The sequence below is a fragment of the Stegodyphus dumicola genome, chromosome 3, assembly GCF_044657685.1.
Source record: "Stegodyphus dumicola isolate Sdum_Otavi_A_Nest chromosome 3, ASM4465768v1".
Classification (NCBI taxonomy): domain Eukaryota; kingdom Metazoa; phylum Arthropoda; class Arachnida; order Araneae; family Eresidae; genus Stegodyphus; species Stegodyphus dumicola.
Window position 1 is genome coordinate 139041539 of NC_140770.1, and position 21914 is coordinate 139063452.

The 21914-nt window shown below is 36.7% G+C and overlaps 1 protein-coding gene across 1 annotated transcript in view; it reads left to right on the forward strand.

Moving 5' to 3' along the window:
• Positions 1–21914, forward strand: part of LOC118192812 (uncharacterized) — a 160622-nt gene that overhangs the window by 4099 nt on the left and 134609 nt on the right. The window contains exons 2-3 of the mRNA XM_035363833.2: positions 678–788; positions 9093–9278. Coding sequence (XP_035219724.2) covers positions 678–788; positions 9093–9278 — 297 coding nt within the window. The remainder of the gene's footprint in view (positions 1–677; positions 789–9092; positions 9279–21914) is intronic.

Genomic DNA, 21914 nt, shown 5'->3' on the forward strand with positions numbered 1-21914 from the left:
ACTTTCTTATGTTTTATTTTTTATATGTGTATAAATATTAAAGTATTCGTATTGCATAAAATGGGAACCAGAATCAAGGTTACCAAGTGATTTAGAACAACAGTTGTATGCCTTCATGAAAATATGCTGCTAATGCAAAAGTGCTGCATGTTGTTAATATTTTATCCAGAATTACAATAATTAAATATTGCATTTTTATTCTTTTCTTGGTCATACAAACTAAAAATATTTTAAAACAAATAGAATTGAAAAATTAAATACTTCCAGTTTTTATTATGATATGACATGTTAATCTTTATTTGCAATACCTAATGAGACCGAAGATTCGATACTCTTCTGTTATCAGGATCGGATTCAGAAATGTATCTATCTATGTATTTATTTATGTATGGGTGTATGTGTTCATGTATGCATGTACATGTGTAGTATGTATGTATACACACACATATAGACACATACACATGTACACAAGCGCATACATACATACATTTCTGAATCTGGATCTGATAACAGAAGAGTACCTAAGATTCTGTCAAAAAAGTAGTGTTGAATTCAAATTTAAGAAAGGACCATGTGCAATGCTTACAATGTTTTGGAAGATATTTCTAACCTTGTTCTGTTTGTGTTTTTTATTTAAATATTTGTGATAAATTAAGACATTTTCTTTAATATCTTAGGATTCAGATAGTTTTCTGAAGGAAGAGTTACTGCATGTTGAAGAACTTCTTGTTAGCAGCAGAGAGGAATGCATTGATGTTGCTGCAAAGTATCAAAATTTAAGTGCACAGGTCTCTATGCATTATTTTTACTTCCCAATGGAAACTAGATTTACAGTTTTGTATTTATGTAATTCAGTAAATAGATATATGAAGATATGGATAAAAGTATATTCTAGGGTATCCCTTGGTGAAACTGGGTGATTTTTGGCGGCACATAGATACCGAGTTTGTGCAATTCTTTGACCTATTACTTTGGCTTGCATATGCGGGAAAAATTGCCGCTACACAATGCCAAAATAACATGACAAAGAATTGCACAAACTCGGTATCCATGTACACATCGACCACTTACAAAAAGAAAAAAAAAAAAAAAAAAATAACCAAATTGCACAAAAATGGCATTGCCACTCCCTTTGTCCATGTACATGCCGACCTATTTTCACTTAAAAAAAAATCCAAGAATTGCGTACTGCCTTCACTTTGTTCATGAACACATCGATATATTTTCACTTAAAAAGTCAAAGGAGCTCCCAGTTCTACAATACAGGCAAATAAAAAATACATAATCCCAATAAGCTACATTTTAAACAAAACAATAAAATAACATAAAAAAGGAAAAACACGTTATACATTTAAGCACTACAAAAAGCAAATATCCACTTACCCTATTTAGAAGTTCCTTCGTCTTTAGTCTGTGGCACACAAAATTCCTTAACAGCATCCAAAAACTTCCTAAAATTATCTGAACTCGAATCCATATATTGGCGTCGCCACATCTGAACCTTTCTTCCTACTAACCCATTCAAATTCATCTAAACGGTTTTTACGTTCAACTAGACGCTTATCTTTCCTACAAACAAAACACTTATAATGGCTACTAGGTAAACCTTCATTTACACACCAGTCAATTAACGCTCTTTTTCCTTTCATTTCAAGTTTGGCACGTTATAATCATCTTTGGTTTTGCACCAAAAACCTCCCCTCATTCACTCACTCACCCTTTCGTTCCAAACTGTACAGAAACTTCAAATTAATCTTACTGCATTCAGCCATTCCACTGTCTTAACAATAAAACCAACACACACCACAAAAGCGCTTACAAAACATCCCATGATTCACAATTCCCCAGAATCATGCAACCGATGACATCACAATAAGGTTTCCATAACATTCAACTACTCAGGCTACCATAAATGAAACAACAGCTTGGTAATAAATAAAACAACAACTTCGCCATAATACAAGGGGTACCTTAAAGTCTACTCTAACCGGAGATATGTTATTATAAAATATGTCATCTATTATCTGTACTTGTGTGTTGGCACAGTCTCCTTGGTGTACTTTATGTACTTTGGCAATTTTCTGTCGGAGGAGAAAACTGTAATTTAAAAAAAAAAAAAAAAAAAAAAAAATTTTTTTGCATACATACAAATTATTTCATATTTTACAATCTAATTATGTATTTTTATTGAAAAATCAATGAATAAACATACAAGCAGGATTTTTTTTCTTTTGGTTTGTAGAAATCTCATGATATTTGTCTTAAAAATAGATTCAAATACATTCAAAGTATAGATGCATTCAGCAATGAAATTTTGATGCCATGGCTATTCTGGTATATATGATTGCAGTTAATGTGAACTGTTTCTCCGAGTTTCTTATTATGTTATTTTGTGGATCCCCACATTCTTTCTGTCTGTTATGTATGTGTGCCAGTTTCTAGATAAGAGAGTTACATGCATGGTGTCAGAGCATATCATTGATTTGTCTGTAAAATCTTTTTGAATTAGGAATGCATATGAAATGCATATATGCATTTCATAAAGAGAATACATATGAAAATGGCAATACGGTTTTTTAAAATGGAAAAATTTGTTATGTGCATGCATGGTTTATTAAATTTTACTTGACATATAAATTAAAATACTTATGTTTGTATGTAAATAATTGCAAACTTCTTTGTTTCATACTACAGCTTGACCATTGATAGCCTTTCGATTCTGATAAAGTTTGTTGAATTGAAGAAAAATTGTGTGAATTTATCTTCATCACAAAATGCACATTGGAAAATTGGGTTCTTTTCTTCTTAATTTTTGTCTTGAAAAGAAAGCTGTTCACATAGAAATGTATTCCCAAACAAAATGGTTATTCTTAATGAAAAATTTGTAACTCATCATATTTTTTTGACAAATACAAATAAATATTAATCAAATCTGTATCTTTAAATCTTTGATTAAGATTTCTATCACTTTGTAAATTAATTAAATCCATTTTTTCTGGTATGTTATTCACATTCATTTTTAATGGTAATTGTGATAACATAAACTTGGACTTCAAATAAACTAAATTCATGAAATCTTTGGAACACTGTATTTGCAACAAATACATAATTGAAAAGTATTCACAGGCTGCATTAAATTGCCACAAGAGTTACATGCAACTCTGGGGAATTTATATCACAAAGGCATCAAATTTATAGTGCTCAAGTAGTAATGATGAAAAAGTGATCAGTGATTTCTGTTATGCAATGGCAGTGTGTTTACCTTTATATTAAGATAATAATACTTTCAGTTTGTAGAAAATTTTTATGACTGGGCTGAATACACAATAATGCTTTGTTGGAAAAGGTAGGCTTTCTTGTTAGCTGTGGCCAAACTATATCTTGTCTAATATAGTTCTGAAGATCAAATAAAAAATTTGCAAAGAATAGTTAAAAAATTGTATAAGAGAAATACTTTTATCCATGCACCTGAAAGTTACAGATTTGTTTTCCTTTTTGAAGCAAATCTTTACATAGTTATGTATTAAATCAATGATTTACATCATTTGTAATTTAAAGTGGTGAGTCTTAACCTACTGTATCCTATGTCAATAAAAAGCAAAAGCTAATTTCTGATTATAATCACAATAAAATAATTTCAGTGTCTAGTTTAGAATTTTCTATGGAGTTATATAAAAATGAATGTGTATGTGCATACCAACAGGAGATATAAAGAAGTTTTTGTTTCAATACTTTGGGGTGCTTTTGATTCAATACATCTTGAAGACATTTCCTAGAAATCACTAACATGCTTTCTCATCAGAATTTGCCAGTAGGGTAAATTCTGTTGACAAAGCATGTTAGTGATGTTGGTGTGGTTGCATTGGTGAAACAGTTTAAAAAATGCTCTTCTAAGAGATTGTTATCTACTGCATAGAAAAGTCTGATTCATTCTTCTTCGTGCAACTGGCAGACTGACACTAAGTGGAATGAATTAAGACAAGGATATTTTCAACAAATTGAAGATTTGAAAAAGCCATGTTTCAAGAGACCTCACTGTTAGAATGGGCGTTCCAGAGTTTTCTTTTTAAAAACATTCATCTTTTGCTTCAGAAGCCTAGCAATATACTCCTGCATTAGGATAGAGCTTTTAAGACTATTAGAATATTTTACCTGAATTACACTGATCGACACTGAAAATGCATCACCAAGAAGAAGTGGTCAGAAATTTATGCAAATTTTAGAGTAGATGCGCATCTATGAGTTATGCGAATGATGTGAAATGTGCAGCTCTCCGACACACGTGAAGCAAGATATCAGGGAAAGAACGTGCAGAATGGGCAATATTCATGTTGTTATTTCTGCCAGACGAATTATCGAAGAAAATTGTTTTTTGTTCCGGAGGATACATGTAATAGGAGAGAATGGCCAGGCTGCCCTCAATGAAGGCACTTCCAGCAGATAGACGATTTTACGAGGGGTATGGTGATTGAACTGAGAAGGGCGGGCTTCCTTGCGTCAAATCGCAGCTGATACCCACATGGATGTGAGCATGGTGCATCGGATATGGCAAACATGGTTGGATAAAAGAAATGTGGGAAGAAGGAGGGGTTGCAGGTGCAGCCAGAATGACATCAGCATGCATGGATCGACGCATCCGCCGATAAGCTGTGGGGGTCCCGCAAGTCACTTGTACTGCGATTCTGAACCATGTGCAACATACTCTGGATGTTCCCGTGTCAACCAGAACCATTTCCCATCAATTGGTTGAACGTGGCCTGCACTCACGGCATCCGTTAAGAAGACTGCCATTGACCCTACAGCATAGATGCCAATGAACGCTCCACCGTGCGACAACTTTCATAATAGTTTGGGGCGCTATTGCCTACGATTCCAGGTCACTCTAGTTCGTATTCAGGGCACTATGACGGCCCAACGATACTTGGATAATGTACTGTGGCCAGTGGCAATCTCCTACCTTTAGAGGCTGCCTAATGCAATTTTCCAGCAGGATAACCCCCGACCACACTGTGCTCGCATCTGCCAACATGCTCTGCAAGGTATACAGATGCTTCCCTGGCCACCGTTTTCTCCTGACCTGTCACCAATCGAACATACCAGAACCCAACTACGAAGACTCCAGAACGAGATTAAATCAGACATCAAAAGGTATTCTGATGATAAATTCAATAACTACCTTAAGTCCTTAAAGACTACGAATAACAGCCTCTGGGAAGCTGGCGCTCGGCTACGCAAACCAAAATCTGACATTCCCTCCCTAATGGGCACGGTTAATACCCGAATGGCAATCATAGACACAGACAAGGCTGAATGCCTTGCAGACAGGCTACAGAAAAAATTTTCACCTAATACTGGACTTCTGTTCGATACCTGCACTCTGCATGGGCGAGAAGTCCAAATACAGGTTGACAATTTTCTAGCCTCAGCTCCTGAATCAGGAGAACCCATAAAAACAACAATGTCTGAAATAGCGTATGTTATACGTGATTTAACCCCCAAAAGCACCAGGTCTGGATAACATCAATAATCGCATGATTAAAAATCTCTCTGTTAAATTTATATTTTACCTAACATTCTTGTTCAACACTATGCTAAGGCTAAAATACTATCCTAATAGCTGGAAGAATGCTTGCATCATTCCAATTCTAAAACCTGCTTCAGACCCAAAAGTTCCTCAAAATTACAGGCGGATCAGCCTCCTGCCTTCACTAAGTAAACTTTACGAAACTATATTGCTTAGACACCTGAAAGATTTCTGCCGAAACTGAAATATCATTATTCCATAGCAGTTCGGATTTTGTGCTAAGCACTCCACTCAGGCCCAGCTGCCGAGAGTAGTGGAAATCATTCATGCAGGTGCTCGCAATGGAATGCCGACAGCAATTGTCTATTTAGACGTAGCTAAAGCATTCGACAAGTGTTGGCATATCGGCATTATTTACAAGCTCATGCGACTTGCTTTTTCGACTGACTTTGTGCGACTAATGCACTCTTATCTAAGTAATAGACATTTTTGTGTCAAAGTAAAAAATTATCTCTCTTCCCCTGGTCCTATCCTGGCCGGTGTCCTGCAGGGAGGAATAATTAGCACATATTTATTCAACCTGTATGTTAATGACATCCCACAATTACCTACTGTCGATCTCGCACTTTATGCAGACGACACTGCCATTATTTCACAACACTCAACTCTCCATCATACATTGCATCATCTCCAGCAATACCTGTCAGATTTAGAGTTCTAGCTCGTTGACTGGAAAATCAAAATTAATGTTGCAAAGAGTGCTGCCACAGTTTTCTTCTCCAGAAAAAGGAACATTCACAGCCAACTCCAACCACTCAATTTCTACAATGAAAATGTACCTTGAGTGGATTACTACAAATATCTCGGAGTTTATTTGGATACGAAGCTCATCTGGGGCGTCCATATCTCATATGCCATTTCAAAAGTAAAGACTACCAAAACCCAGCTAATGCAACTAATCTCCAGAACCAGCCACCTCTACCTCCGGAACAAAGTCCTTCTGTATACCAGCACCATCATGCCAATCCTCACATATGCAGCTCCCATCTGGGCCACAGCAGCCAACTCTCATCTGAAGAAGATTCAAGTTTTTCAAAACGTCACGCTTTGCATCCTTACTAATGCTCACTGGTACATTTGTAATGAAGTACTCCATTCTGACCTAAAAATTCCTCCCCTTGATGCTTTTTTCAAGCATGTTTCGGATAAATTTTTTCAACACATTGAACAGATTAGAACCCAGTTTTGCATGCCATTCCTGCTTACAATCCGGCAGAACCCAGTTCTGCCAAGAGACTTAGGGCTGTTATGGACAGATCTTATAACATCTTCCCTAGAAAGCCTAAAAGGGTTTGCCTGCTTGACCAGGGAAACTAATCTGAATTAAATATCAGTACTTCATGGGCCTAACCCGGCTACTCTTAATTGTTCTCACCCCCAGACCTAATCTGGCTTCGTTTCTCGCAAGTACATCCCCGTGCTGCTCTTTAATATTTATACCCGCCCTTGCCAAGACCTTTACTACCAGACTTCATCATTTTAAAAATATTTTTACTTTAAATAAAATTAAATTAATTATCTAAGCTCCTAAAATATTGATCTCAGATTAAGACTTTAAAAACCACACGCACTGCTGTCTTTTACAACACTAAGCTACACTCAAAAATCAAATCACAATTTAATTTGCAAAACATGCATAACTTCGCCTGCACTTAAAATTCACCCATCGGTTCTTCGCCACTCTAAGTCTACTCCAGTTATTCCGCCAGTTAACTTTAATTCTATCTCTCCGCAACCGCGCTTTATTGACTCTTTCTCCTTCTTTGGTCAGTGACCCCCGTTTACCCCTGCCCCGACCATCCCAAGGCTTTTAGCTAAATGCTTGAATACAGTATCTTACCTTTCCGGAGGACCGGTTCAAAACTCAAACGTGCCTCACGCCATCAGCTGTTTTGTCTCCATGGCAACCATCCACACACTTTGCATCCCGGTTGCCTTCTCTTTTGTTATCGAACGCAAGCAGTTGACTCACGACGGGGGGCTAAACGCCTTCAATTGTGATAAACTCTTGTACTCTCCTCCTGTGTTCTAACATGAGGACTCTTAGCGATTCTTGATTTTTTAGCTTATCTGCTCTTTCATCAACTTTAGTGACTGCTTCTCTCTTATTTAATTCATTTCTCTGAACGAAGATGTGGAGGTAATTGCAATTAATTGCAAAGGTACTTCGTAATTCAAACGCCTTGGTCCTTGGTCCAATCGAACATGTGTGGGATGTGATTGGATGCCGTTTGCAGACTCTGCTCTTGCCTCGTTCAAAAGACAAACTGTGGCAAATGGTTGAAAGGGAATGGAGAGTCATCCCTCAGGACACCATCCTAACTCTAATTGACTCTATGCCTAGACGAGTTTCTTCGTGCATCGCTGTCCGCGGTGGTCCTACATTTTACTGAGCCGACGCCATTCTCGCTCTGTATTCTGACTATCATTTTGAAATAAAGATCACTTATTGTTGCTTGCTATCTCTGTCTTTTTTTCCAAATTTCATCACTTTCTGACTATTCCTTCTTGGTGTTGCATTATTAGTGTTGAGCAGTGTACATTAACAGCTACTAAAATGTATCTATTATTCTGGTTTTTATCCTTTATAAGCCCCCTTCTTCCAACTAAAAGAAGTTGTATACTGGATCAGTTTGAGTGCATTTTGGTCACAGCAATATCATCAATAGTTTGAATTTTGTGGTTATCGTATTAATTGCATTGCAAATCACATTCTTTATATCAGATCGTTTAAAACATAATGCATTTAATATATGTGATAAGCTCTATCATTTGGAAATTTTGATCATCTTTATAATACTGCATTTATAAATCAGCAATTTGTAACTGCTGTAAGCAAATTTCTATTTTAAAGTCTGCTACTTTTCAGTATCAGTTATTTTGCAGTAAAAAAAGTTTAAGATTTTTGATACAATTAAAAGCGAGTTTTAGTAACTATTCTAACTACGTAACCATCTATGCTTTTCTTTCAATTCCAAAACTTAGAAGTAATTACAGTACAAAGTACGTAATCCGGACGTCCATTATCCGGAGTGATTTATAATCCGGACCTCAAAGCCACAAACTTTACACATGTGTGTACATTACGCATAAAGAATGCACATACATTACACATGTGCGTAATGTATGCTTTATGCATGCATGCATTTAAAGAAATGTTTAATAAAGTAAACAAATAAATATTAAGCTTCTTTTTTTTTTTTTGTAAAATTTTATTCCCTTTAGATCATAATTGCTCTTTATTTCATAAATTATGGTTTCATATTTTTAATTGTATAATTTCTGCATGCCATCTTACCAGATTTAAATTGATGATCTATAATCTGGAAAAATCCCTAATCTGGAATCGCCGAAGTCCTGACGAGTCCGAATTATGGACTTTGTACTGTAATTACTTGATTTTGTTCACTATTGTTATAATGTGTTACTTATTTGCTTTAAATATTATATTTTTTATAGTACATTTTCTAATATAAGCTGTGATAATCTCCTGCTTACCTGCTTACAGGTGGAAGATCTGATTAAACTTCAAAATGTTTCATCTGATGACTCAGTTACTAGTGAGCATTCAGAACATCTAAAAGAAGTCAAGAGTAGTTTAGAAGAGCAATTATATAAATATGAAAGTCGGATTGCCGCATACCAGCACAATCAGTCAAATCAAGCCAGAATTGTTAATGATCTTCAGAATCATGTAGGTGTATTTTCTAAATTTCTTTAACAAATGTAATTAATTTGTGTATTGTTAGTGGGAGATGTGTCTAATGTCTTGGATCATTTTGTTACTGGTGCATGAGAGTTTTTGTAGGAAAGCCGTTAGAGAAATTTCTGTCTGAATGAAATTTAGATATTTGGTTACAAACTCCTTATTGTGAAGAAAATTTATGTGTACTAACCCTTTAGCTCTAAAATTGGCACTTTGTTACTAGTTACTCTAATACACTTCTAAGCAGCTATTTCTAATAATTAAAATTTTAATTTTACTATAGGAATTTTTATTAATGTTTTTAATTTAATGCTGCATAATTTTCTCCCAGGGTTGATTGTATAAACCACCACTTTATGAAAGATAGCTAGGGGACAAATATATTTGTTCAGTGATATTTAAAAACCTACTGAAGCTTTTAAAAACGAATTATTTTTTATAATTCTCTTTTGCATAATATGCCATTCATTACTTTCTTTAGAAGGGTTTCCATGTCTTCATATCATTGTGTTGCTATCGTCATTTGTGCGAATTAAATTCTATAATAGTTTGTTATAATTTAATGCAGAGTATTGCTATGCCAATGAAACTATAATAAAAGTTGTATGCATTTCTATAATGATATCAGTGCAGTTGTGGGTATATTGTTGAAGAAAAACTGAAATGAAATTTGATATATAACAAGAAATAAAAATCTCAACACTTAGAAGTTTGGCTAGATGAATGAATTTCTGATAATGGGCTTTAATCTGTGTGATGTGTTGAATTCATATAAATAACAATGTTGCAGATCATAATTTTGAATTTTCTTTACATTAATAATAGTTGTAATCACTGGATGTTGAATGCAGGCATACATGTGTACATGTATGCAGTTGTAGAGGTGTGGGATGTCACTGTGTGGTATGGAATTCCACTCTTAGGTAATTAAATGGGCCATTGTCATTGCTGGCTGGGGATGAGCATGAACATGTCCAGAATGCCCCTTACATGCATTTAGCAGGCAAGAGATGGAGGTCATCACTAACTAAAGCAACATGTTAACACTCTGAAGAACATATTGGTCAGCTGCAGTAGAGAGGCCAGTATTGTCTTGTTGAAATAACCTGCTTTGAATACCATTCATGAATAGCTGCACATTGGGCTGAGTTATCATTCTGATTCAAAGCTTATTTCCATTGTTTTGATAATAATAGTATGAAATATTATAATAAATCCCTTCCTTCACTATAATTCTTTAGTAAGCAGAAGGAAAAGTTTCGGTTCTATCTTGAGCATCACATGATTTGCATGACAACTATAGTTTTGAAGTTATATTATCTTGTGGTACATTTTTCTTTTCTTGCATTCGTATAAAATTTTCTGGTATTGATTTTATTTATTAATCTCCCTTCCCTTGCTTGAAAGAATTACGTGCAATAAAAATAAACGCAAAGTGCTTCTTTGTAGCAATACAGTATTCACAAATAAATGTTCAAAATTGTGACCACCAGAAGTAATACTTGCTTGGTAACGTCGCAGAAGGGATTGACGAACATTTTGAAAAATGACAGGCATTTCACGCTCGCTTGCAGCCGCAATGGATAGTCGTGCAACGGGAGTATCATAAATGATGCTCTTCAGATGGCCCCATTAAAAAAATACAAGCTGGTTAAATCAGGCGAATGGCGGTGGCCATCGAACGGGTCCACCACGGCCAATTCATCGGCCCAGAAATGTCCCATCCAAGTAATTGCGAACCCACACGTGGTTATGGGCTGGTGCACCATCATGCTCGAACCACATGTGATTATGAACGACAGCCGGAACATTTTGCAGCAATTCCGGTAGCACTTTTTGCAGAAAAATATGATAACATAAGCCGTGCAGGTAAGAGGTAGTCGTTAACAATACCTGCCCCCACATTCACCGGAGAAGCGGGTTTGAAATGCATGTGGATGTGTGCTGTGTGGATTATGAGTTGCCCACATGTGCATGTTGTGGCTATTGAAGATGCCGTCCTGTGAAAAAGTTGCCTTGTCCATGAATAGCATATCTGATGGGAAATCTGCCCGCGCCGCACACTGCTGCAAGAACCAATGAAAGAAATTAACTCAAAGAGGCCAATCTGTCTCTTGCAAGGCTTGGACTCTCTGCAAATGGTATGGGTGCAAACAATTTTCATGCAATACTCTCCAAACGGTGGAATGACTCAGCTGCAGACAACATGCAATAGCTCTTGTACTTGTCTGAGGTGATTCATGCACAATGCTTGAACATGGATTCTTCAATGCAAGGTTGTCGTGCACTTCTTCTTCCACTCCTAGTGTCAGAGGTGGCTTCAAATGACCCGTTTTCACGCAGAGACGGATGCAACCTCTCGAACATTGTGTGCTTTGACATACGCCTGTTTGGAAACCATTCCTGGTACAACCGTAGCGCTGCTCTGCCATTCCCATTAGCAGCACCATACATGAGATGCATGCCAGCTTTTTTCCTGTGCGTAAACTAGCACATCACCCTCGACATCAGAGCTGTGAATGATCCTCTTATGCATCAGATCGGGATTTGTCCGGTTCACTAACGCGCTCTACCGCTGCATTGCCAGCCAATCACAGCTGTTGATTTTGTACATAAACACATTTTCCTCTCGTGTCGTTTTTTTGCATTCCTGCCTTAACCCATCACTTTAGACCCTACATTCCTATACAAACAATGCATGTTTTAGTATACTCCACCACTCCTCCAAGTTTGTCCCATGATTTATGAAACACCCTGTATAAACCCTGCTGGTACGTGGAGAGTCAGTGTGAGATACTTAGTCAATCCGTGTGGAGTTGATCAAGTTGACAGCCGTGCAGCAAGTGCATCGAAGAGTCTCTTAGTGTATTGCGGTTAGTGCATTGTCAAGAGAGTTCTGGGAATGACTGAACCGAAGAGTCGTGAGCCGTGCTCTGTGTGTTATCGACTGCATCGTGAGTTGTAGCGTGGAGAGTCAAGAGTACGTAGAGTTCCGAGAACGACCAAGGAAAGTCGGGAGCTGTACTCTAGTGCTTTGCCATGAAGTTGTTTTCACGATAGCCTGAAGACTGTGTCGCTGATTGTTCCAGCGTGTTTATTGTAGATCTTCGACGATGGTAAAAGTGTTTTGGAGCTGTCCTCATTATTATTGGTAAATAAATGTGTTTCGATATTTCATCAAGCAGTGTTGTCCTTATTCACTCCAAGTCTGCACGAACCCAATAACGTCCGAACGTAAAGGAAAAGAGAATAACACAACAACTGGTGTCAGAAATGGGATTTGCAAGTGAATGCTAGTGACCCGACGGCAGAAAAAAGCCATGGCAGAGGAAACGAAGACTTTGATGGACTTCTTTAACTGAGATCAAAGCGTGGTGAGAAGAGATGAAAGCCAGATATGCTGAGATAAAAGCTGGATATAAAGAGATGAGAACTGAGATCAAAGCCGGACTGAGAGATGAAAGCCGGACTTGAAGAGAAGAAAGCCTGACTAGAAGAAATAAATGTCAGCCAAGAAAAGATGCGAGAGCAACTCGAACAGCTGAAAATGAGCTTGCAGAAGAAACTGGAGCCATAAAAGAAGATGTGGAAATGACAGAAGTGGCACCTGAAGAATCAGAGGATGAAGAGATGAAGGAAGTAGCTGTTGAAGTATCCAAGAAAGCTAATGAAATATAGGATGAAACATCTTACGAGATTAAAGAAAGAGAACTTAAAGATGAAGAAAAAGATAGGAAAAACACTTCTCATCCCCAGGTGTCCGAAGTTGAACTGGAAGACAGTGATAATAAAGATGAATTAAACGAAGTGGGTTGTAAAGCTTCTGCAAGAGGTGAAAAAATAATTAATATAAATAAAGTTCCTGATTCTCAAGTGCCTGAAGTGGAAGAAAGTAAAAATGCGACAGTTAAGTTAAATGAAATTGATAGTGAAATTACGAAGTCGCAGTTAGCAAGAGTTGAACCATCTGAAAGTGCATGTGATGCAGAGATGGGAGAAGCTGATGTGCAGCTAAAGCAATGCACTCCAGTATTGCAAGAGAATTCACCCACTTCACAAACTGGGTGTGTGCCTCATAGTGCAGGTTTTGCAGACAAGGATTTGATTCTAAACCTGGATACTTCTGCTTGTAAAAGATCGGATTCTATTCATGACCCTGGTGTAAACATCGGAATTGACTTTCAGGAAATAGAGGTAAATAAGCATGTACGATCTGCTAAAAATACCAAGGGGAACTGTAAGCATGTTGTGATTGAACTACAGAGTAGTAAACAAACTGTCTCAGATCTTCCTATGGATGACAAGTCTGAAAGGACTGAATCTTCAGACTGTGATTTGCAAAACAAAAATACATCTGAGAACTGCAGTGGAAAAGTATTTGACCCGGGTATATTTTAATGAAAAGACAGAAACTGAAATTCTTTCTGAACTTTAATTTGTATAATTTAAAATTGTTATGTGTTTAATTTGTGTATCTAACTTGTATATAGTGTAAATATTTGTTTCTTTAGTTATGTTATCTGTATGTTTTAAAGCGTTTTGATTGTATCGGATTTGGCTTCTGACCAAGGGTTATACTGTCCAGAACGTGCAGTCCTTGGGAGGGGGCAGTGTTACAAAATGTACAGGTACGGTGAGATAGCTTCCCCACGAAGCAGGTTTAGGGTTGCCATAAAATGGCAATGGAAGGTAGGGTTGTCACATTTGGGGAGAAATCGCCCGTTTGACTACAAAATTGGCGATATGCCATGGACGGATGGAGAACCTTCTGGAACGAATTCTTACCAGTTTAGCACAGAATGTTCTCGAACACAAGCCAAAAACTATATAAACCCTGTTGGTACATGAAGAGTTAGTGCGAGATAGTTTCGAGTTAGTCAGTACGTGCGTAGTCGATCCAGCTGACAGCCGGGCAGCAAGTGCCGAGTGGGTCATCGAGTGCATCAAAGAGTCTCTTAGTGTATCGCCATTAGTGCATCATCAAGAGAGTGTGTTAAGCTCCAAGAACAACTGTACCGAAGAGTCGGGAGCTGTGCTTTGTATGCCCTCGAGTGCATCGCGAGTTGTAGCGTGGAGTGTCTCGAGAGTACGTGGAGTTATGAAAACGACCGAGCAGAGTCGGGAGCTGTGCTCTGGTGGTTTGCACTGAAGCTGTCTCCACCGTTATTGTCTGACAGTGTGAAGGCTGTGCCACTGATTGTTCCAGCATGTTTACAGTAGATCTTCGACGACTGTAAAAGTGTTTGGAGCTGTCCTGCTTAATATTGTTTAATAAAGTGTGTTTCGATATTTCATCAAGTAGTGTAGTCCTTATTCACTCCAAATCTGCACAAACCCCATAACATCAGAACGTAAAGGAAAAGAAAATAACGTAAATAAAAATAATAATAATACATAAATGAATGAGAAAAATAAAATAAACGAATAAAAATGAGATTTCCTGATTCCATGCATGGTTTTTCTGAGTTGTTTTATTAGAATTTCAAAAAAGTGTAATGAATTGCATACAAACTATATCTGTATAAATGGTATTTATGTATTATTCTGTCTATTGTTACTGGGAATTTCGGCAGTGGTTGCCATTTGCCCTCCGTTACTGCGGAATAAAAGACATGGTTATCCATAATTGGCGCTAAATCATGCTTCTTGACCAATCAATGCAATAATAGGCAAGTACTGTATAAATTGAGGAGTTAGTGTTTCTGAGATAAGAACTTTTATAACTGTAACTAAACTTAAAATCATATAAAAATTTTAACTTGTAAATTTTGTTTGTCTCAAATAAAAGTGTATTGATTATATATGCCATATTGTTTCAATATATAATTATGCATACTTATAAATATTAACTCATAAATATATTTTTTAGCTTTCTGTGCTAACAATAAGCTAATTATATCATTAAGTTAAGATTCCTCAAAACTATAATTTTTCTACTTATGCGCATAATATTAATGAAGCTGTTGATTAAAATTTGAAGAAATTTTTACCATTTATATAAACCTGTAAGGCATTTCTCCTACCTTTGTGGTATAATGGCCAGCACACTCGATGTGTATTCGAGAGGCTCAAGGTTCGAGTCCCAGTGAGGGCTTTGCTCATCTTTCACAACTCCTGCTTCAAAATAGCCTAATGTCTCTACAGTGGCGCCCAGACTAAAAGGGTGGTGGATGATGATTTTCCACCCCCTTTGGATTTGGACCTTCCAGGATTTGGCAAATGGGTTTCCTAAACCCCAATTGCACTTTAAAAAAGGGCTGTATGTAAGATATTTCTCCTGCCTTCTTAGCATGTCTTTATGGTGTAATAGCCAGCACACATGGCATGTATTCAAGAGGACCAAGATTTGAGTCCCGGCGCGGGCATTGCTCATTTTTCATGACTCCTGCTACAAAAAAATCCTAATGTCTCTACCAACACTATATGGGCATAAAATGATCAACTCTTATGCTTCATGCATAAAAACTTTATAAATTGTTTAATTTGATGTTAAAAAAATGGTTTTGCATGCTCAAGTTAAAAAACTTTAAAGATGCCTTTCAGCTATTTTTTTAATTAGGCCATTTTAATTATACATAATGTTTCTAATTAAAAAAAATTATGCCGACATTCATCATACATAGGTATTGTAATTGAACAAATGTAATTGATCACTATATTAGCTGTAACCATAATTCGACACTCACATATTACTTTCCAGTAATTTCGAGAATCAGAAAGTACTAGAAATATCTCGGCGGCTGATTGAAAACTACGAGGGCAATCCCCCCAAAAAAGGTCTCCTATTTTTGGGGACGTATAGAAAGTTTTAATGCGGTTGTTCGCAACACTGTTGTGAGTGGTGCCTTCTCCGCTACCACATAAGCATGCAGGTGCTTCGCTCGGATGCTCAGTCTTGGCTTGGCAGCCATTCGAAATGGAGCTCCCGATAAACGTTGCCGCGAAGTGTGCGCAGTTATTCGATTTTTGAACGCAAAAGGCGTTAAACTGGTTGAAATTCACCGCCTATTGGCGGAAGTGTATGAACAGTCGTGCATGGATGTCAGAAACGTTCGCAAGTGGTGTAGAGAGTTTACAGCCGGTCGTACTGAAATTCATGACGAAGAAAGGAGCGGGAGGCCATCAATTGCCGACGAGACAATCGTGAAAATTGAGGAACTCATGCGTAAAGATCGGAGGATCACTCTGGATGCTCTCTGCATTTTGGTTCCTGAGGTTTCCAGAAGCACCATCCACAGGATGGTTAACGAAAAAGTTGCAATATCGGAAGGTGTGTGCAAGATGGGTGCCGTGCATGCTGACAGAAGACCACAAACGGCAACGGGTTGATTCCTCCCACGAATTTCTTCACCGCTATGGAGACGAAAAGGACAACTTCTTGGGCTCAATTGTCACAGGTGACGAAACCTGGGCATTCCACTTTACACCTGAGACAAAAAGACACTCACGCGAGTGGCGGCATCCCTCTTCACCCAAGCCACGAAAATTCAAGCAAACACAATCTGCCGGTAAAGTCATGGCAACTGTGTTTTGGGACAGGAAGGGGGTACTGTTGGTCGACTTTCTGCCTGCTGGGACAACAGTCAACGCTGACAGGTACTGTGAAACACTGAAAAAACTCAGAAGGGCAATTCAGAACCGGAGAAGAGGGATGTTGAGCAAGGGTGTAAGCATTCTCCACGACAACGCCCGTCCTCACGTTGCCCGTCAAACCGTCGATCTCCTGCAAAATTTTGGTTGGAACATCATCACACACCCACCCTACAGTCCGGACTTGGCACCCAATGATTTCCACCTGTTCCCTAAGTTGAAGGAACATTTGTCTGGATGGCGGTTCATCTCCGATGATGAGGTGAAAGATGAGGTTCAACGCTTCCTGAAGGGCATGACGGCAAGCTGGTACGACATGGGCATTGTAAAACTGCCACAGCGTCTACAAAAATGCATCGACCGAAATGGCGATTATGTTGAAAAATAAAGCATTCTTCAATCTTTAAAGTGATGTAACAATTATAGAAAATGAACGGATCTTTGTATGTCTAAAAATATAGGAGACCTTTTTTTTGGGGGGATTGCCCTTGTATGTAATGCTAGAGAGAGAGCATCTTCTCTCAGTTGTTTTAGTATTGTTGTTGTGAGTTGTTAGTTCAGTTTGAACTGAGATATCTCCAGATTAGCTTTCTCTTTAGGTATGCTTTATATTGAGTTGTGTTCAGTGTTCTCAGTAGTTTGAAGTGTAACTACTGATTGTAATTTGTGATACTGTGAACACCTGTATGAGTATTTCTGCGGAAGATTTCGGAACTTTGAGATGTTTCTTTTGATAAAATAAATTTTATTATCCTGTCATCACACCTGTGCATATTCAGTCTATTACGAACCTGTAGTCACACAACAATATTTTACCTTTCTTCTGAATATAAAAAAGAATTGTTATTCTAAAGTGGGATTTATAATTTATATATTTTTTCTTGTTATTACAAGAGCAACACAGAGACAGAACTTTTAAGCAATATTAATAATAATTTATTAGAAATCTGCAGAATAAAATTATTGGCCATGTCATCTAAAATTACATATTCCAAAGTTTAAGGTAAATAACTGATCATTTAAAAATTGATTTTATGTTTTTTAATGTATTTCAAATATATGTAAACAGTCTTGTCAATCATAATTTTCTAAATATTGCTTAAGTTGCCACAAAAGATTGACTGGTACATAGAACTGAAGGTAATTGTGATTAGAATTTGTTGTATTTTCAAAGAAGTCTAAACATTCTACTTATACATAGAGTAATTCAACTCAAGTTTCTTCAAACATGCTTCATCATTAATTGGTCAGCAGATAAAAATATTTTTTGGAGGAGAGTGTTTACCTAAACGTTTCTACGATATAGTAAAAGTTTCATATTTGACATTCAGTAGTTTGGCATGCCTCATAATCCAGCACTCTTTTTCACAGATATTCACGTGGTAAGAAGTAGTTCTAGCTTTAATAATACTGAGTAAGGCTTGGTAGTTGCTTCATATGTTTTAGCCATTTTCTGTGTAGGATTATTATTATTTTGTGTGACTGGTTATTTATATTTTCAGCTTTTACTGTCACTTCTTCTGTCCGTTCCCTACCAGAATGCAAATTAGTTTGAGCATATTTAAGCTGAATTTTCGGATTATGTGACAAATCATGTTTCTGCCTCTAGAGGTCACTTTGCTGGGTTTCTCTAGTTCTGATAAGATCGTAAATTTTTTTCATGTTGAGTTATAGCTGCTGAAATTGTCATGCCTTTTTTTGGTATTGAGTTATAGTTGTTGAAATTGTCATGCCAGTGAGAACGTTTTGAGCTGACATTGCATTAAATAAATTGTAATCTGCGACTACTATACTTAGGTTTAATTCTGAAATTTACTGTTACCATAATTTACTGTAACCAAGTGGTCGCTTGATGAGCTTGAGAAATGCATTTATGTTCAAGTTCTGATCTGATAAAAAGGTCTGTTTTAAAACCTTCCCAAGAATTTTTCTTTAACTTCAGACACAGCTATAATTCGCTGTACATCTGCCCAGAGTTTGGATCTAGTTTATGCTACCAAATAACACGAAATTCTATACCTGTTAGTCCTCTGTTTTGTATGTTCGCACCAGGAAAGAAATCCAGATATCTGAAATGATTGTACAGCTGCACTTTTGCAATGGCGGTATGATATTTGACTTCAACGAAACAAATTCAAGTTCATCTCCCATGATTATTTATTACCTTCAAGAATATTGGGTGCCATGTAGCACTGCAATATTCGTATGTATGGATAGATTGCAACACGAACAATATTAGAGTAAGCAAGCATTGCCTGGCGTGTCACACTGATGCCCACGAACGTGACAAAAACACGCTTCTCCATTCACTTTTCCTTTTTCTTTTTCCACCGATGGGGCCACCATTCACTGAGTTTAATTAGCTTTTCAATCAAAAGATGAATTATCAGAACTGTTTAATAACTTTAAAGCTTGTGCTATATCCACCATGTGTGTCCTGGGGATATAAACTAAATATGTGCATCTAAAGAAAGAATCTGTTTGCCTAATTAGTGGTAAGAAACTTGCTGGGAAGGAGGGACAGGCAGTATGTTCAGATAACTCAATTCTATGCTTTACATTATTTGCATGAATGGAAAGAAACAAAATAATTATACATGTACATAAGTACAATATTGAATTATATGGCCGCCTGGGGACAAATGACGTCATATGTGCCACGGCATCACACCTTTCTCCCAGGTGCAACAAAAAGCCCCCAACTAGGCACGGCCATGCACTGAGACTGCAATCCATCAACGCAACGATCTATTACATCAATTTCTATTACTCCAATTTTCAGAGCATGCAGCCAGGCCCACAAAATTAATTTATCACAATAACTGGTCACACCCCCTCATATCATATTAAAATGTTGCGAGGGCAGCCACAAGGAGTAATCAGATACTTGCCAGGAAACGGATATGGAAGTGATTACACAGGTGCATTTTTTGAGTGGTACCATGTTTGACTTTTATGAAACAGACCTATGTCTGATCTCTTTCCACTTTCCAGGACACTGAGGCCACGTAGCACCGCAGTTCTATCACTGTTAATAGATGATAACACAAGTAATAGTTATATGAAAGCGAGCTAATGCCATAACCGCCACAGTTTAAACAGAACTTTTGGAAACAATTACACAGGTGCATTTTTTTAGTGGTACTATGTTTGACTTTTATGAAACAGATCTAAACCCGATGTCCTTCCACTTTCACTTTCCAGGACACAGGGGCCACGTAGCAATACAGTTTTCTCTCTGCTAATAGATGGTAAAACAAGTAATAGTAATGAAAGCAAGCTAACACCAGAACTGCCACAGTATAAAACTTTTCGTTTATGTCTCGCTTGCTTTTGTTATTTATTAAAATTATTTTCAAATCTTGATAAGCATATTAATAAGAGAACAAAATGAAATTACGTGACTTATAATTCACTAAAAGATGGATTTTTTAATGGATTAGAAAAAGTTGAGAATAGAAGTGTTGTAATGTTAAGTACAAAACGAATAATCAGTCAAACCCCGCTGTAGTGAATCCGGTTAATAGCGAACCATGGATATAACAAATGAAATTTTTGGTCCCGTCCAGTTTCCTTTGCATCTAATGTTATTTTGTAAGGTTTTTGAGAATTTTCAAATGGAGGAAATTGGATGTAGCCAACTTTATGAATAACTTTGTTTTGAAATTTTTGTAATATTACCCAGAATTTTGGCAAGTTTTGACTGAATCTAACCTTTATAATCACCCATGTTTAAGAACGGCCCATGTTTCAGTGGCCCAGTGGTTAAGACTGCTAGTAATTTGATTTGGGTTTTAGCCCGGAACAACGGGCTGGCTGTATGGTTGATTTTAGTAGTGTGACGTGATATAACGTGAATAAGAATCAGTTTTCCTTAGAGTCCTCCATGAAGGCACCCTTTCTGTAAACTTTTCTTTAAGCAAGCGAAAAAAATCTTTCAATAATTTTTTCTTCACAGCAGACAAAAGATTAGGTAAGGTGACGTAGCGACTTGGAAAATTGGTTGTGAGGACTGGTGGGTTGAGGGAAAAAATGAAGGATAAAGGGAGAGCATGACCACCGAAGAGGCTGTGTGTGAGAGAAAGAGTGTAGCTGAGAAAAAAATGTGTTATTACTGTTAATGTATGTCGAAGAGTGTACAATAATTCTTTTGTTTAATGGTAATAAAGATGTAAATAAAAATAGCAGAATGGTGTTTGGAATTTTCCGATAACGTAAGTTTCCATCGAAAAAAATCAGACTCGAAAACTTCCCTTTAGGCAGGTAGTCCTCATGTGCTTTGCTATATATTACAAAATAACATAACCTAGTCATATGAGTTTTCAAGGTTTAAAAATGTATTATTAATATTCTCATGAAGTTTTAGTACCTTAGTGTAATAATCATGAAAAGAATTAATTAAATTACAAATATTTTTTTCATTTTTAATTAATAATATTACGAATGGGCTACATGCCAATACTGCAGGTTTATCAGTTTTTTTCTAATGCACAAATTCTAGTTCTGTGAATAAAATCGCCATTTTGGCAAAAAAAAAAAAAAAAAAAAAAAAAAAAATTATATTCATTAATATTTTTTTATAATAATTTGAATAGAAAAGTTCGTCATGTAATGTTTCAACATAAAAAGCCTTTTTCTAAACGATATTTTTATTTGTGTACAAATGAATCATTTTGCTGTTCAGTTTGTGTATAGACCCTGAATACTTCCGATTTTCCTGATTTCCCGATTTTAATATCAAATGTCTTGGTCAGTTTTCACCATGCGGGAGTAAAATCTTTATTTTATATTTTAAAACGAGTACAAAATTTCCATGTAAGTATAGGAGCTTGATAAATATGTAAAAAAATTATATTTCAAAATTTTTAGCAAAATTGGTTTCTTTTAAATTTAAAAATGCCCAAATATTGATCTTTGCATTACTTAATCCTTTCCGGCACGCTACCTTTTAAAGTTGGAATTTCGACCAAAAAAAAAAAGGTAGGCAGCCTAATCAGCCTTAGAGGAGTATACATGTAAAATTTTGTAAAGATA